The 17,399-nt window shown below is 44.7% G+C and overlaps 1 protein-coding gene across 1 annotated transcript in view; it reads right to left on the bottom strand.

The window, feature by feature from the left end:
* Positions 1–16,127, bottom strand: part of LOC149781211 (uncharacterized) — a 29,081-nt gene extending 12,954 nt beyond the window's left edge. Inside the window, exon 1 of the mRNA XM_089935293.1 lies at positions 15,879–16,127. Within this exon, the coding sequence (XP_089791419.1) occupies positions 15,879–15,948 (70 nt within the window). The 5' untranslated portion in view covers positions 15,949–16,127. The remainder of the gene's footprint in view (positions 1–15,878) is intronic.
* Between the last annotated feature and the right edge of the window lie 1,272 nt (positions 16,128–17,399).

Genomic DNA, 17,399 nt, shown 5'->3' with positions numbered 1-17,399 from the left:
AAAGCCCACAAAGCGTAGCCTCCTGCGTAATCCTCGTACGTAATGCCGTGACTGGTGTTGGTTCCTAACTGACCAGTGGCTTCGTACAGGGACAAGTACGACCTCAAGTAATTCTTCTTGTCAAAGTTAGGTTCGAAAGGTCGGGTACACAAGGTCTTGCCATCGCGACTGACTTCGATCTTGGACACGTCAAAGTGTTTAAAGTGGAAAGGATTTTTAGCCAAAGCTCCGTTGAAGGCTGCATTCTCGACGATACCAAGGATCAAACGTTTGGGTAACTGTCCTTGGAACAGATGATCTTCGATCATGGATCGCAGCCCCGTAGGAATGGTGAAGGTTTTCACTTCCACGCGTCGTATGGGATACTTGGCGGTCGTTCTGCTCAACGTCTGACTGATGTCGTTACCCACTTTAGGTAACACTTCCACGCGCCGTACGTAGAGCCTGGCTTCCTCGATGACAGTTTTGCAAGCACTAGTACCTAGCAAATGGAAAGCGGCACTACTACGATTCAGTCTCAGGCGGAGATTCACTCCGTTCAGCAAATACTTTTCTTGTAACCACATGTCCAAATGCAAACGATCCATCAGTTCTAAACTATCTCCACTTTTGATTCTGTCTCTTCGTTCTACAAATCCCGCATTGTGTTCTTTGGTTGTATTAATTTCGAATTCTTCAAACTGGCCTGCATCGTCAGCTTCCCATACCACACAGGCATTGAGATGAGTGTTCTTGGCGTCTATTCCGTACGTCAAGAGATTGTCCAGGTATGCTCGATAAGGGTAAGTATCCATGCTGCTACTGACTTCTTTGTTATTCAACTACAAGTCCACTCCACTGAACAAGGAATGCATGAAATTTTTGACGGGAGCTATTACCTCATCACCATCTAGGGGCGTATTATCCTCATCGACAACTTTGACTTTCAGGTACAAGTAACTGCTATTCAGATCGATGTAATCTTCGGGCTGTTCTTTGATTTCAAACTCGATGGGAGCTGAGGCTGTCAAAGAGGAGACGGGGTGAAATTCCACCCACTGGGATTCTTGCATGGTCATCATGGTGGGGGGGGGGGCATGGCAAACAGATCCAGTTCCGACTTGGAACAAGCGCAAGATTCTCGGTGCATCATTTTGTTCTTTCTCAATAATCGAAAACGTCTAAGTCTCGAACGGTTCTTCTTTTCTTTGTCTTTCTCGCTTTAGACGTGTGAAGTCTGGTGAAAGGGTGTTTTCTTCGTCGTCTCTTTCTGTCTTGTCCTTGCTGAATACCTGGCTCGGTAGCGTGCAGGGCATTTATAGGTGTTTCTCGTTGGCCCAAAATGTCTTTGCCCGTTTGCAGCAAGACATTTTTGCCTGCCCTCATGAAGGCTTCTTTAGGGTTTTGTTTGTCGATGATGACATTTTGGAGAAATTCTTTGCCTTGTGTCAGTGCCGCAACTTTCAAGGCATGCAATCCGCGTGTCACCATCGGTTTCAAGACTGGGGCCACCGAACGAAAGGCCGATTTCAGCATATCTCCTAAACCGTGTCCTCGCTGTCGAGCAACCCCTCGGTACACTGGATACATGACTTACGAGTCGTGAGAGAACCGTTTTCGAAAATGGAGTTTCACCGTGACTTTTCCTTTGGTGAATCGAATATCTTGTCCCAGATCTCCTTTTATAGCAATGTTGACCGTGTCCAAATAAGACTTACTGACAGGCAAATAGTGAGGATGGACAAATTCGCGGTGAACGTGGTAAGTGTTTCCACCTTCCTCGTCAGCGTTCGTGGCAGAATCCACTTTGAAAGGAATGACACGCAGTAACGGTACGGAGGTGTGTCCCACCACGTTGTACTCCAAACATCGGAGTACACAAACATCAAATTCAGTCCTTGGTTCAGTTCTACCGGGGCACGAAATAACTTGCTAAAAGACTCGTTGTCGTAAACGATTGGTAATTCGTTTTTCTTGATCATGGCCATTCTCATGTCCATGTCTCCGCCCAACATGTCAAACAATTCAGGACAAAATAAAATGGACAGGATTTTACTCCCGTCAAATTTCATCAAGAAGCGACGAGCTGTTTTGTGGTATTCCATGGTGACACTTTTTTTGACACTTTCCAAAGCTTTCAGAAACACGACATTAAACCTGGAGGTAATGGTGCTCACCAAATGTTGACCACTAAAATAATAGCCTGGGGGAATGAACAAGTGATAGGTGGTGTACTTTTGATTTCTTGTGCCAGGATTTTCTTTTCATATTTGCCATGGGTATCCAAGTATTCTTGCATTTGCTCGTCATAAACTTCCACATCAAAAAAGTTTTGATTGGGAAGGACATTGAGGACTTGGGTCGGGTGAATGATTTCCACTAAAGCCACTTCCCAATGGGCTTCGTGATCTAATGGGATGGCCTGAGGTAATTTGGCCGTGTAACAGCACAACGTGTTGTTGGGAAACACCTCCATGGAACTGTCACTGGGTAAGGTTAAGTAAAATTGGTTTTGGTGACTCATAATTCCAGAGTTCTGTGGCTGTCCGAGGGGTTACTGGACGTCAGAGGTGTGTCTCCGCCCAAAATGGGGTTCTGGTTGTTATTGGAGTGGTGACTGGCACTGGCACTGGACACAAGGTTCCCGTAGTTCCCGTTCGAGGAGAATTTCAGGGAGGGATTGGGAAGCAGGTAACCGATGCAACTGCTCAATAAAATGGTCCACAATTGTTTGTCTCCTTGTTGCAAACCCAAATTGGCGATGGCTGCCCCGATGAAACAATACACCACGAAGATTTGGCAGAAAAAGACGATTTCCGTTTTAGGCACACGTTCTCCACACCACACCCACAAGGGTTGTTTTTGTAAATCTTGCAGAGAAGAACTGGGTGAAGGAGTGGTCGATGTAGCTGCGTCTGTGTGAAAGGGCATGATGGTCACTTCTTTTTATAGTCGATGACTTGCGAAGCGTCGATCCAAGAATCAAAACTGGGTGGATATCCTTTCCAACGTACTTTCACTTCTTTGACACGTCGTTTGCCCACTTTACGGGTTCTGCGTTCGAGAATGCTTTCGATGTCGTACACGTCTTCTTTTTTGGTGACACGTTGTAACTCGGGCAAATAAAACGTTCCTTTGAGCACTTCTCCGTTCATGTCTTCCAATTTATAGACGGTAGGATGACGACCATGCACTCGTCCAGTGACACGAAACAATTCGGTCGTCCAGTTAGGTAAGTAACCTTTGTCGAAAGTGCGTTTGGTTTTGTCAATGCGCACCCAATCTCCTACGGCCAACATTCCACTTTTCTTGGGGACAGCCCTCGTCGGGGACGTACCAAACAGGCGCTCAAACACCAACACTTCGTTCTCGGGAGTCACTTCTTTCGGGGCACGTCCGATGCTTCGATGGTAAGATTGGTTGTACGCTTGCACCAGGTGCGGTAAGATGTCGATGTACTTCAGAGTGTGGTGATGTGTAAAATATTTCCACATGCGTTCTTTCAAAGTGCGTTGAAAACGTTCCACGATGCTGGCTTTGGTTTCGGGATTCTCGGTGGTAAAAAAAATAAATGTCATGTTTCTTTAATTCTTTTTGGAAAGCTTGGTTCAGAAATTCGGTACCTTTGTCCGTTTGCCATCGAAGAGGGTGACGACCGCTTTGTTTCAACACTCGTTGCAGGGCTCGCACTAACTCGCTGCTCGATTTGGAAGTCATGGGTACGACCCAGGCAAATTTGGAAAAGACGTCGATGACACAAAACAAATATTTGTAGCCGCGATTGTAGCTGGCCAAATGAGAGACATCGGCTAAATCGGCTTGCCATTGATGATCGATGCCTCCCACTCGGGTGCGACTTCTGGCAAACTTGCGTCGAATGGGTTTGTGTAAAGTGTAGGTAGCTTGTTCTTGTAACCATCGTTGCACTTGAGGTAAACGGAGACTTTTCAGCCGAGTTTTGGCAGCAGGATACAATTTTTGAACTCCTGCGTAACCTGCAGGATGGGAGGGATCGTAGTAAATGCTGGCTAAGACTTTTTCCATTTTTTTTTTTGTGTTTGTGTGTTAATAAGACACCCACTCTTGGAGGATGCTACTCTTTTTCTCTTGGGGTATTTTCTTGGATTGCAATGCTTTGCGTGTGCGACCGGCAATAGGTGTCGAAGAGGAGGAGGATGTCTGAGCGGGGGATATCGGTTCTTGTTTCACTTCTGTCTTCACTTCTGTCTTCACTTTCTTTTTCTCTTGTGATGAAGAAGGGGTGGCCATCATCTTTTTAATCTATCCAATTCAGGAGGTAGGTGGTGTTGTTAACTTGCGTACTTTTTCTGGTGGAGTTTGAAACCCTTCTTCTTCTTCTTCTCCTTTCTCTGTCTTGGTCACTGGTAGTGGTGGTGGTACTGGTGATGGTGCTGGACTTTTCATCAAGGTCTTAAAATCTTTCAGAGTGGGTAGAGCTGTTTCGTCTAAAGCTTTCTGGTGAAAGAGTTGCAGTCGTTGCAAGAGTTGACCGTACTTTTGCGATTTTTCTGTTTCGGACAAATCTTGGCGATCCATCAAGGACTGCAATTCGTGATGTAACTGGGACATCTCGCTCAAATGGGGATTGGGAGGTAAATGCGGGCTGCGTTGTTCTTGCCAACGATGGTATTCCATCCATCGTTTGTAAGGCACTAAAGCCAGTTTTCGTCCTTCCATGGGGTTGTCAGGGGTCGATTCTGAGATCTTGGGACTTCCGAGGGCCTTTTTATCTTGCTCCCACCAGTCCTCCCAACATGGTTCCCAAGACTCCTTTCAGTAAGGGACCTAACAAGAGGGGTAAAATGCCTCCACGTTGGACCAACATCTTCTTCTTTTGACGAATGGGAATTTTCTTTTGAACCATTTGGCGAAGAACGTGACGATGTTTGCCTAAGCATTGTTTCTGGTGTTTGGACAAAGGGATCGTGCCTTTCAAGACGTTCAAACAGCATTCGCACACGGTATCGATGACCTCTTTGGAGGCCGATTGAATGAGTTTTTTTCGTAGGGGTGGAGATGCTTTGGACAGGACAGATAACATGTCCCCATGTTTGACTAAACGAGGAGGCAGTCCTTTCCTTTTCTTTCCTTGGGGCTGTTTAGAAGAGGGATGTTTTCTGGAGGGTGACATCTTTGAGTCTTCAGCACCAAAAACACTGATACCCCCCGACTTGGTCACAGGCCATTTTTATACTGGAACGCGTCGCCACTGATTGTCTTTACGTCGTATCAGTTTGAGGACAGGCATGACACGTCGTGCAGGGGTACGCAACGGACTAAATCGAGCCAGTTCTTGCTTGGACAAATCCAGTAAACTTTGTAACATGCCCGATCTTTCTTGAACTTTGATTTTGGGACAAGGTACTTTGTGAGCAGCAGCCACTGCCACTAAATTGGAGGGTCCTGCCACTGGGGAAGTTCTTCTTGGGGTCATCAACGGAGAAGTTCTTGGTGTGATCAACGTCTCCAAGTACTCTTCAGTTCTTGGTGTCATCAACGGAGAAGTGGATGAACTTGAGGCTGCCGGAGACACGGTCACCGCCGTGGCAGGTCGTGGTTTGCGAGTGTAAAGTTGCGTCCTAGCCGAAGTGCCTCTCTTGCGACTAGTTTTCTTCTGTGGACTTTTCTTTTTCTGGGGGCTTCTTTTCTTTTTCCGGGGTGGTGTCTGGTAAGAGGAGGGTCCCGCCACTGGAGAAGTTCTCCTTGGGGACCTGGTCTTTTTCTTCTTCTTCTTGGAGCTTCGTTTGACTTTTTTCTTGGGGAGAAGTTTGGGGGCATTAGGATCCCATCTTAAGAGAGAGCGAATGATGACCCCTCCTAGAGTACCGCTCCCTCCAGGTTTCAAAATGATTTGTTTTTTGGTTTGAGTGTCGATGCGGGGATCGGCCAGTTGGGTCAAAGCAACTTTGTTTCGATCAAAAAAGCGTTTGGCTTGATGAGGAATCTGAATGATTCCTTGGAGTAATTGACGTGCCGTCACCGTGAACCATCGTAAGACTTCTTTGAGACTAGCTCCTAAGACACGAGCTCGTGTTTGTGGACTTTTTTCTCGACTGATTCCATACAAGGCACGAATCAATTTGACGGGAAGATGCGACTGAAGGGACGTCATGTTCAAAATGTGTGAGACAGACGAAAATGGTCTGAGGTTTTTATAGATTTTTTTGTGGAGTGAAATTAAGTCGAGGACGGAGACGTGTACAGGACAGGCCCTCCGTCTTGGCCCCAGTGGTGAAACAAGTGGGTACGAAATCGCAAATCCTCGGGGGTCGTAGGTTTCAAATCGACGAGTAAATAGGCGTGTGGAGTTTGAGTGGCATCGTCGTACGCCTGAGTCAGCCAAGGTGTCCCTAACTGTTTGGCTAAGACTTGCACTTGCGATTTATCTCGAGGGCTTTTAAACAAGACCACGTAATGCGCATTGAGACTGATGGTGCGATGGGTTTTACTTTCTTGAAACAAATTTTGGGTGATGTAAACGACACTGCCATTACGGTGATGCCCTTTGCGCGTGAACCACAGTTTAATTTCTTCTTCGTCTTCTCCTAACATGTCGTCAAAAATGACCAAATGGGTTAGACGGGAGTCAGAGACGATGCCGTCGTCTTCTTTAAGAATGCCTTCCACAAACACGATGGAATCGCCTTGACTTTCTCGCAAGAGGCTGTACGCCGATTGCCACTCTTTGTAACACCACACGATGCGTTGAGGTGGACGATCGATCAAATGATGTTTGTGTTCGATCAAACGTTTGACGAATTCGGTTTTGCCTGAACCGCTAGGTCCAGCAATGAGCATGTTAAAGGGATGGCGAAGATACAAAGCCTCCCAACTGGCACGATCTAAGTGTTCGTCGATGACTTTGACAGTGGAGGAAGAAGGAGCAGAGACAGTAGAGGTAGCCATAGTGTGAGGAATGTCACTTGTGACACACAAAAAAAACAAGACAAGAGTTTATATACTTTTTTCAGGACACGTTTATTGAATGTTTTAAACATGAATACGAAAGACAAAAATACATAAAAGCCAAAGTCTTAAGTACAACGATAAAAGGCACATGATAACCATCAACGTGGAATAAACACAAGTGTCTGTACAACATGTTTTCGGTAATGTTCTGACCAGTTCTATAGGGGTAAGATCACACAAGTGTCCTCCCGAAAGGGTCTTTCAGGGATGTCCACGACAGTCCTGTCCTGGGTGACGGGTTCTTCTGGTACTGTCACTAACACAGGTTGAAAAGTCGCAACGTTCACAATCGCATTCCACTTCAGAAGCCCCACACTTGAATTGTGCCTTTCTAAACTTGTTTTGTGTTTCTCTGAAAGTATTCATCTTGTTCGCTTGGTCTTGGTAGTCACAATGAACTATCCATCTTGCCTAGGGTTCCTTTTTATATACAGACCAATACCGACGTGTCCATACGGTAAGGTGAAATGATTGGAAAGTCGCACTCGCTTCTGGTACACGATTTGATAGACTTTTTCCAAGGGTCGACTGACGATGTGGTGAGTGGGTAAACGTACAATCTTGTTCGGTTGATAGGTGGTCACTTTAAAGTGTTCATCCTCTCCCGATTGCAAGGCTTCTTTCAATACCCCAAAGTTGACCACACGACTGGTACGATAATTCAGAGTCAATCCTTTCACTTTGCACGTCGTGTACACTTCTCCTTGTGGGTCCCGGTATTCGTAGCCGTAATTTTTGGGACCGCTACTGACGAAACTTAGAATCTTGTCGTCGGGATGTTCGTCTGTCCAGGCTCCTAAACGGTCTCCTTCGATGTCAGGGTGCTGTTGACTCGGGTGATGGATGTAAATGCAACTGTCCGTGTCAAAGTACAGGACACGTTCCCCTAACAGTTCTAAAGCTTCGTACAATTTTAAGCGACCATGAGCTGTCACGTAAGCCGCAATGATAACATTTCCAAAAGGGTCGTCTTGTACAAAGTCCAGATCTTCTTCGCAATTGACCAAGATCAAATCCTCGCGAACGACGTCCACGTGTTTCATGTATTTGGTTTTGTCGTGAATCATCTGAAAGTAGCGGGAAGGTTCTGTCAAATATTCCGTCTTGGGTAAACACGGTCGTTGTGCCATTTTACCCCACAAGCAATTTAACATCACTTTGGCAAACGATCGCCTGCCTTCGTTTTTCTCGATGTGGTCTAAAGAGATGCCTTCTTCTTCATAGTATTTCTCTTTGAATGTCTTTTCGTCTTCGGAAGTGTGACACCAAGAAGGATAGCCGCTGGCTTCTTGTTTCAGTTTCAAAAAGGCATCCACGTAGTCGGCGAAAATGCCTTTCTGAGTGGGGTCACCCTTGTGGTATTGTTGTGTCTTGGGAAAGTGGCAAATTTCGTACACTTCTAACAGTTGGTATCCCATGAACAGAGCTTTGAACAATTCCACGCTAACCCACGTCCCCGTCAAGGCCCGTTCGTCCTGGGTGTGCTGACAAGGTTGGTCTTGGTTGCACGTTTCGGCACAAGTACGGCACAAAGGAAACATCAGTTTGCCTTGGCAATGGTGAGGTAGCACGGGATGGTATAGGTTCGTGGGAGGCAAAACTTTACACTTGATCAAGCCTTCGTATTGTCGAATGTTTTTCAGGTCGATGTGTTCCGTCAGCAAATCCGGGTGCCCTGCAGGAAAGCGACAATATTTGCACACGTAGGGATACAGCGAACACACGTCCAAGTATTTGATTTCTTCTCCTTTCTCTTCGTCGGCTTGGTACAGCAAACAGGTGGCATTGGTCCTTCCTCAGTACAAACTATCCCTCGGGTTCAGCGGGTCCATGAACTGGTAAATTTCCACGAGGCGTTTAAACTCGGGATCGGTTTTCATACGGTGATCGTACTCGTGTTCCCACATTTCCACCACTTGGTATCCTTGCTGTTCTAACTTTAGGCGTCGCTGACAAGTGTCCTGGTACAAGTCTTCCATGGTTCGTTGTAAAAACTGATTTTTAGTGCCACGGTCAGGGTAACAGACGGTACATCCGTGAAATAAGCAACCGTTAAACTCGTACACGATCTTGGGGTTTTCTAAGTCCCAGCCATCGACCGAATACGTTCCGATGGTCTTTTCGCCTCCTCCATTTGTCTTCCTTGTCGCACAAGTAATTTAACCAACGTAGGGCTTTGACCGAGTACTGACATTTGACATAGTGGGTCGTTTGAGGACTGATGACAGCCACGGTGTTTTTAGGCATGAATCCTTGTCGATACACTAAGGAACACGCTTTGGCAATGGTTCAAGCTTCTTTCAAAGGATCGACCCCTCCGTGTTCCATGAACAGTTCTCGAAATTTTCCACAGCAACGCCGTAAAATGTCCACGTCGGAACGACAATACTTTAGCATTTCTTCCTGAAAGTCGAAAGGGTCCGAGGCGTGAGCCTGGTACCAAGCGTAGAAAGCTTCTCGTTGTTCGGTACGCATGTTGTCGGGGTCGTAATAGTGAGCCTCGGGTAAATGGGGTAGAACGGCGTGTTGATTGGCTTCCGTATTGAAAAAGTGTGGAAAGTACCCTTTAGCCATTTCTGTCATTCCAACCGTTTTAGGCATTCGACTCAAAGGCATGGCCAAATAGCTCATCGAATCTTTAAACTGCACTTGTCCCACTTACATGAAAATGATTTTGGCTCCGTTCAAAGTGACTTTAGGACGTTCGGTGCCTTGTGCTGTATAGTATCTCAAAAGAAACTGTCCATCGTATCCGGAGAAATTGTGAGCCATCACTGTGGCATGACGATGATAATCTCCGTAACGTTCGATGTCGTCTTGGCTCCACGTCTTGTCGATGAGGTCTAAGACCCATTGGGCAAAATCGGCTAACGTGTTCGGTCCTCGAAAGATTTTTTCACGCCCTCCGGGAATCTTACTGCAGTGGGGGCAATGATTGAAGATAGGTTCCAGAATGCACTTCTCGCACGCTCGATGAGCCACGCAGAAATTAGGAATGTGTATGCCGGTCTCTTGCATGCATTCGAAATCGAAAAAGATGAAATTGCCTTTCTTCTTGTGACCGTCCTCTTTCTCTGGTGGGGGTTGGTATTTTTGCACGTAGCATTCCTGTTAAAAGTCCACGATGTGGTGACAAATGTGACATTTTTTTTTCCTGAACATACGTGTGCCTTGGCATTATTGGTACGCAGGCCTTGTCCACACGTAGGGCACAATCTCAGCAGTTGACAAGCACATTTATGCTGTGAACCTTGCGTCTTCAGATGTTGTTGGTAACATGCAGGGCTGACAAACGTACGCAGACAAGCAGGACAATGTACTCTTTCTTGTCCTTCGCTCAGACAGGGTGGAGAGGCCAAACATCCTGAGCATTTCCATCCGCAATGTTTGTGTTGCTCTCGATTGTTATAGCCATAGTCACATTTCTCACAGTAATAACTGTATCCCAGGAATGCAGTGATACTGGTAATGGTATCGAAATGGTCATCGTGATAATAGACATGAATGTATTTTCCGTCCTCAAAGTCTTGGCCTCGAAACAACAGAGTTCCGCGCATTTCTTGAGGGTGCACTTTCAAGGTGTAGAATGGAGCTAGGACATCTTGCAATTTTTGCATCTCAGGAATGTCACAGGGTGTGTCTTTGGACAGTCCGGCTTGTTGTAACAGGAGTTCTGCTTCGTTTCGTTGTTTGGCTCGGTCGGATCGTTGAATAGTTTTCCAGGCTCTTTTCCATTCTACCGTGTCGTTCTTGTTGGCATAGGTTCGTCCCACCACGATGGCTCGGGCTAAACACATCTGGTCTTGAGAACTGTGAATTTGGACGAGACTCTTTTTGGTGTTGCGAAGGTCGTTCACCAATAACACCTTATTGCGTTGTCCGGTCCCTTGAGGAGGAGAGACGTGGGCCATTTTCAGTGTGGCTTTTCCATCGGTGATGTCAAACTGGTCATTAGATTGTTGTACGTGTTGAATCTTGTCCATGACTTTGGAAGGGGTTAGTTCTGCGGGTCTGCTAAACTCGATCCAAACAGGGGATTTCAAACCGTCGTGATCTATGGATAGTGTCAAGCGATCGTCTTCTTTGGGTTGACATTGTCGCTTGAGTGCGGAGAGCAAAGAATCCCACATCTCGGTGATAAACCCTTCTGCTCTCTCCAATGGTACGTCGGACTTGAAATCTTTAAACTTCACTCTGTAGGTGTAAGCCGTGGTTCTAAATTTTCTAGAGGAGCGCTTTTCCGTCTCTCGAATGGAATAGTACTTTTCAGGGTTGACTAAGGGTGGTGAACTTTGTTTAGAGGGTTCGGATTCTGGTTCACTCATGTCCTCTTCAAAATCACTGGCATGAATTTGTGCCAAGACTTCAGCTCTGGTACGAGGCGATAGATCACGTTTCTGCCTCTTACTTTCTTCTTCTTTCTTCTCGAATGAATAGGATCGTTTCATCTTGAGTGCAAAACGTCAAATGACTCAAGTTTAAACACCATAGACTAATTTATAGTCATGGCAGACCAGCGTATATAAAAGGGTCTGTGTCTTGTCCTTTCGCTATTCATTTCACTCTCAAACCGAGCACAACGATGGAAGAGACTACCCAGATGGAACGTTTCATCAGAGCTTTGCGAGGGGTCATTAGAAAATTCTCTTCAGACCAGCCGACGGACTACTCTCCTTCCTTTCGAGATAAAAGTCAAGATACTTGCTATATCTGTCAGAAGAAAGGGCATTGGTCTTCAGAGTGTCCAGACCGTCAAAAAAGAAAAAAAACAGGGGCTAGAAAAGACAAAAGTCAAGATACCTGTTATTATTGTCAAGAAAAAGGACATTGGTCTCCAGATTGCCCAAAAAAGAAACAAGAGGAGTCAGAAGAAAAGAGGGATTCTTCAGAAGAAGAGAGAGATTCTTCAGAGGAAGAAAGCAGCCAGGTGAAGAAAAAAGAAACAGGAGAAGAAAAGAAGAAGGGTAGAAAGTGAGGAGGAAAAGACTGTGACGGTGAAGAAATTGAAAAAAAAGAGTGAGTAAAAAAAAAGAAACAGAAGAAGTGTATGAACTTTATAAAGTGTTCTTTTGTGAATTGTGAATTTGATTGTAACTATGGAGAAAAGAATACATTAATTATATAAGGTAAGTGTCTTTGAGTTTTGATTTTAAATAAGAAGCTACACTCACGCACTCATACACAGACACGTACTATAAGGGTAAAATGGGTTTTTTTGATGATTTTTGAGTTATTGGCAAATTGAAAGGCTATCTCTTTTCAAGAGAAGTGGGTGGCCCTGAAAAGGGCCTTTTTTTTGGTGTAGGGGTGAGTTTAAGCAATCAACTTTAACTTTTGATTTTCACCCTCTTTTTTCTTTGCTGCTACTTCTTCTTGTTTTTGTTTTTTTTTCTTACCTCTTCTTGTTGCTGTTTCTGTTGCTGTAGGAGAAAGCTTGTTCCGCTTCCTTTTGTCGTTGCATAAATTTCTCCAATTCTTCTTTCTGTCTCTGTCTAAAATTCTCCACTTGCGGTAATGAAGAATGAGACGAAGGTTCCGGAACAAATTCTTGCGAGGTAAGAAAATCCACAAAATCCCAATGTACCTCTTCTGAAAGTAAGTCCGGGTTCCCTTGGGCGGTCTCCACTGCTGGTGCACCCCAGTGAATCGTTTTCTGAGTTTCCGTCATGTTGAATCACTGTCTCGCATCGATTGACTGCACACAGGCGCTAGCGAATCTATATAGACCACGTGACGTCACAGACTGCTCTCTTCGGATTGGATGCGGGCTGACTGAATTTTGTCACGCGTGTTTGGATTGCTCAATGAACTCAATCCGTTTCAATCCTTCCTCTCCCTATAAATAAGCGCAGTTCAGCGCAATCACTCACCTGTTTTCGGAGCCTCAAGATGTGGACCGACGTTCAATCTTCCACCCTTGTGTCAACAGTGATGTTCAGGACGGACATACCCATGTATGTCCGATCCAAGTGGACTGTTGTCGATAGGACAGATACAAGTCTATGGATGAGAAGAGTTTACATAGAAAGACAAGGATGCCTCAAGAGGGTACTTGTGTATGGACCTGCAGTTAGAAGGAGTTTAAGAAGAAGAAGATGTGACAGATGCCGTCTATGTTAATATTAACATAAAACCAAAGGCCCTTTTCAGGGCCACCCACATTTCTCGAAAAGAGACTGACTTTCCATTGCCTACCCCATTTTTAAAATTTTTTTTAAAAAAAAATCCCATGTTCAATTCCCCTTGTCCCTATACAGGCCCAAACTCTATTCCCCATGTTCAATTCCCCTTGTCCCTAGACAAGCCCAAACTCTATTCCCCATGTTCAATTGTCTTTGTCCCTAGAGTGACCCAGCAATATCTCCCATGTTAAATTTCCATTGTTCGAATGCCTTTGTCCCTAGAATGGATATTTCCTTTTTTTCCTTTCTCCAATGTTAAATTCCATTGTCGCTAAACTTACCCAGGGTTTTTTGCCCATGTTAAATTTCCATTGTCGCTAATCTTACCCAGGGTGGTTAATGTTAAATTTCCATTGTCGCTAATCTTACCCGGGGGGGGGGGGTCTGTAATGCTAATTCCCACTGTCGCTAATCTCACCCCTTTCACTACTAATATAGCTATGGAAAAAATATCAATACATAGCTTTTTGTTGATATAGTAATACAAGCCTCTCTGTAGGAAGTAGATTCATTCCGTGTGTATTGATCGCTACCATAGGCTTGCCTAAATAAATACCCTCTGGTGGATTTTCTTTCTACAATCACAGCAGAATAGTATCAAAGGTAGGGATTTTGTCTTTTATGGAAATCTTTGGGGCACTTCCATCCGGACGAGACTCTAACCCACCCATCCCCCGACAGGCTCACTCACGTCATGTGAGTGTGTGTGAAGTACTTACACACTCGCGGACAAAATTAAAGTGATCAACAGGTAACGCTCTCGTGTGTGCTAGATTGTCACGGTTGGAAGCGGCGAAGATAGATGGAATGGCCCCAAAGGTGACAAAACCCATTTTCATACTACTTTATATATTATCTTTACTTCGTTCTTAATACCCGTTCAAAGATAATGAAAAGTACTTGCCATTAGCTATTCATCCTAAACAAAATACTGAATTTAATTCCAAGTATGAGAACTATTCTAAATGTGGTATGCGTTTTCGCTAGTGTGTGGCACTTCCCGCAACACAGGAGTATGATTCAAATTACGAAAACGGGACATTGTTATAAAACTATGAAATTATCAGGTAAGATATATAAGCAGTTGTATACTTTAGAAAATAGTACTTCCTTCAGTTTCATGTTGCGCTAGGGGCCCCGATTGGCCGAGTGGTCAAAAGCGCTCTCCGTTACGGATCACTGCCATCTCTGTCTGCGTGGGTTCGAGTCTCGGATTCTGCTGATGTGGGAATGTGAGAAATCTTGTCAGTAGCTTCTCGTGGGTCGGTGGTTCTTTTGGGGGTTTTTCCCGGGTTCTTCCTCCACCATTAATACTGGCCGCCATGTATAGCCTATCGTGTGCTGAAAAATGGCGTTAAACCCAACAACACAACAACAATATGTTGCGCTTGTCACTCGCGAATATTAAATTAAGTTATAGCTCCAAGTACCTAATGACGGTGAGAATGGCATGTATACCTATATGTTCAAGTGCTTTTCTATAGTAGATCATATGGTATGTCGAATAGGCCACGTAGATGGAAAGAGTTGATGCTTATTTGTGTAATGTGAGTTTTGTTATTTTCTTCATCATACAATTCCGCTTATGGCCAATATATGCCTTCCATTTATTTTTATTTTTTTTAAATAATAATTGTCAGTGGCATTTTATTCTCACTAGATACAGACTCCATATTGCTAAATACTGCATTAAGGAATGTGGACAAAAAAGTATGGATTTTTACAGTGGCGTCACTCGGGTTGGTGTCACCCAGTGCGGTAGCTCATGGTGTCACCCCCATGGTCCTCCTTCCGTAACAGACCATACAGAATCATTAGTAATGTCATTTTGGTGTCACCCCCTCTGATGGTGTCACCCGGTGCAGTCCGCACCCCCCGCATCCCCCTAGCGACGCCACTGCTGTGCCTGCTAGTCATGTATTTAACTATGATCGGTTATCCGCTTATGAAATCCGACTAGACCGAGCAGTGTGTGCTCTGTAAAATTTGCAATTTTTCATTTTGGTGTCACCGCTCTGAGATGGTGTCACCAGGTGCGGTCCGCACCCCCCGCACCCCCCGCACCCCCCTAGCGACGCCACTGGATTTTTAATTATAAGTTATTCTTTTACACAATTACTGCATGATACTTGGCTGAAAGAAATGGGACAAAATTAATACCATACGTTTTAGCCATTTCATCCCAAACAGAGTACCACCCCAACCCCCCTGTACTGGACTGTGCACCGCCAATATCCGTTAAAAAACATTTGAGATGGTATGTAATATGAACGGCTACTTTAAAATGGTATATTCACCCAAATAATGATTGTAAAATATTGAAAATGAACTGTGACTGCAGTACGAGGATAACAATAAAAAATTTACAATATTTGGATCCCTCTTGAAAATAAATGCTAAATTAAACATAATATCATAACCGAGATGAATTTCGTTATAGAAAAGGGATGAGTGATCGAGCTGCAGAGGTGGGAAAGGATTTAAGGTAGATACGATACACGGCTGATTTGGTACGCCTGAAAGGTTGATACTGTGCATGGTTGGCTTGGCACGTTTGAGGCAATACCAAATTATATTCCGTTTTCCATATTGTGTATGTTATTATTTTCAACGAAGAGAAACGGAAAATCAATGCATAGCGGCCAAATGTTAGCGGAGAGAGAGACAGACAGACAGACAGACAGACAGAGACAGAGAGTGTATGTGGGGGGTTAGTGTGTGTTTTACCGTCAACGGCAGCAATGTAGACTAATTCGACGACTACCAATACAAAAACCCTCTTCCCGGTAGTCACCATCTTGACTGACTTGTTTAGACTTTCTCCTGCAGAGTAGCAGTTGCAGCTAGATACAACATAGTAAATACCACGACAGCATGTACGCTACAACGCCTGAGTAGACATTCGAATAACCCTCGGTGAATGGGGTCATTTACGGGCTATGGCGCAGATTGCGTTTGTGGGTTCTTGAGGGTGACTCACAACAATATTTCCAATTTTCCAGCTTAACAGTAAGACAGTTATGATTGAGTTTAAAACCTTTCGTATCCGTAAACAAATTATGTTTGTGTGTGGTGTGATAGGTAAAAAAAAAAAAAATTCAGTAAGCGTCTGAACTGCAGCAAATAATGAATCTACTGTTACCGTTGTAGTATCGGCTGTGCAATGATGGGATAGACAATGAGGAGTGACAGCAATAGCGAAAGGAAAAGAAAAGAAAAGGGTTTGCAGTAACAGAAACAGTAGTAGTAGTAGTAGTAGTATTTGTGGCAACAGCAAAAACAGTAATAGTAGTAGTAGTGGGAAATCAGAAACACTAGTAGTATGATATTATGGAAATAGCACTAGCTGTTGTGCCGGTTACCAATAGTACTACTAGTCTTAACAGTGATCGCATCACCATCAACAGTAGCACCAGTCGTGGGTGTAGTAGCAGTGATCACATCAAGATCAATAGTAGTACCAGTGGTGTGTTGTTGTAGGGTTTAACGCCATTTTTCAGCACACGATAGGCTATACATGGCGGCCAGTATTAATGGTGGAGGAAGAACCCGGAAAATCCCCGGAAAGCACCACCGACCCTCGAGAAGCTACTGGCAAGGTTCTCACATACCCACATTAGCAGAATCCGAGACTCGAACCCACGCAGACAGATGGCAGTGATCTGTAACGGAGAGCGCTTTAGACCACTCGGCCACTCGGGGCCCCACCAGTGGTGTGAGTATCAATAGCGATAGTATCACCATCAACAATAGCACAAGTCGTCTGAGTATTAATAGCGAAAACACTTCCATCAACAATAGCACTAGTCGTCTGAGTATTAATAGCGAAAACACTTCCATCAACAATAGCACTAGTCGTCTGAGTATTAATAGTGAAAACACTTCCATCAACAATAGCACTAGTCGCTGGAGTAGCAGCAGTGATAGCAATACGATCAACAGTAGCACCAGTGGTTGGAGTAGTTGCGGTGATAACATCACCACCAACAGTAGCACGAGCGGTTGAGTAGTAATAGTAAAGGCAACACCATCAACAATAGCACTACTCGCTGGAGTAGTAGCAGTCATAGTAACACCATCAACAGCAGCACCAGCGATGCGAGTATTAATCACTTTAGCATTACCGTAAACGGTAGCACCAGTGGTTGGAGTATCACCATCAACAAAATAGCACCAGTCGTTGGAGTAGTTGCAGTGATAGCATCACCACCAACAGTAGCACCAGTAGATGGAAAAGTAGTAGTAGCG

The sequence above is a fragment of the Sinohyriopsis cumingii genome, chromosome 15 (assembly GCF_028554795.1).
Source record: "Sinohyriopsis cumingii isolate HCF-2022 chromosome 15, ASM2855479v2, whole genome shotgun sequence".
NCBI lineage: Eukaryota > Metazoa > Mollusca > Bivalvia > Unionida > Unionidae > Sinohyriopsis > Sinohyriopsis cumingii.
The sequence above is the reverse complement of the archived record's forward strand: the minus strand, read 5'-3'. Positions and strand labels throughout refer to the sequence as shown.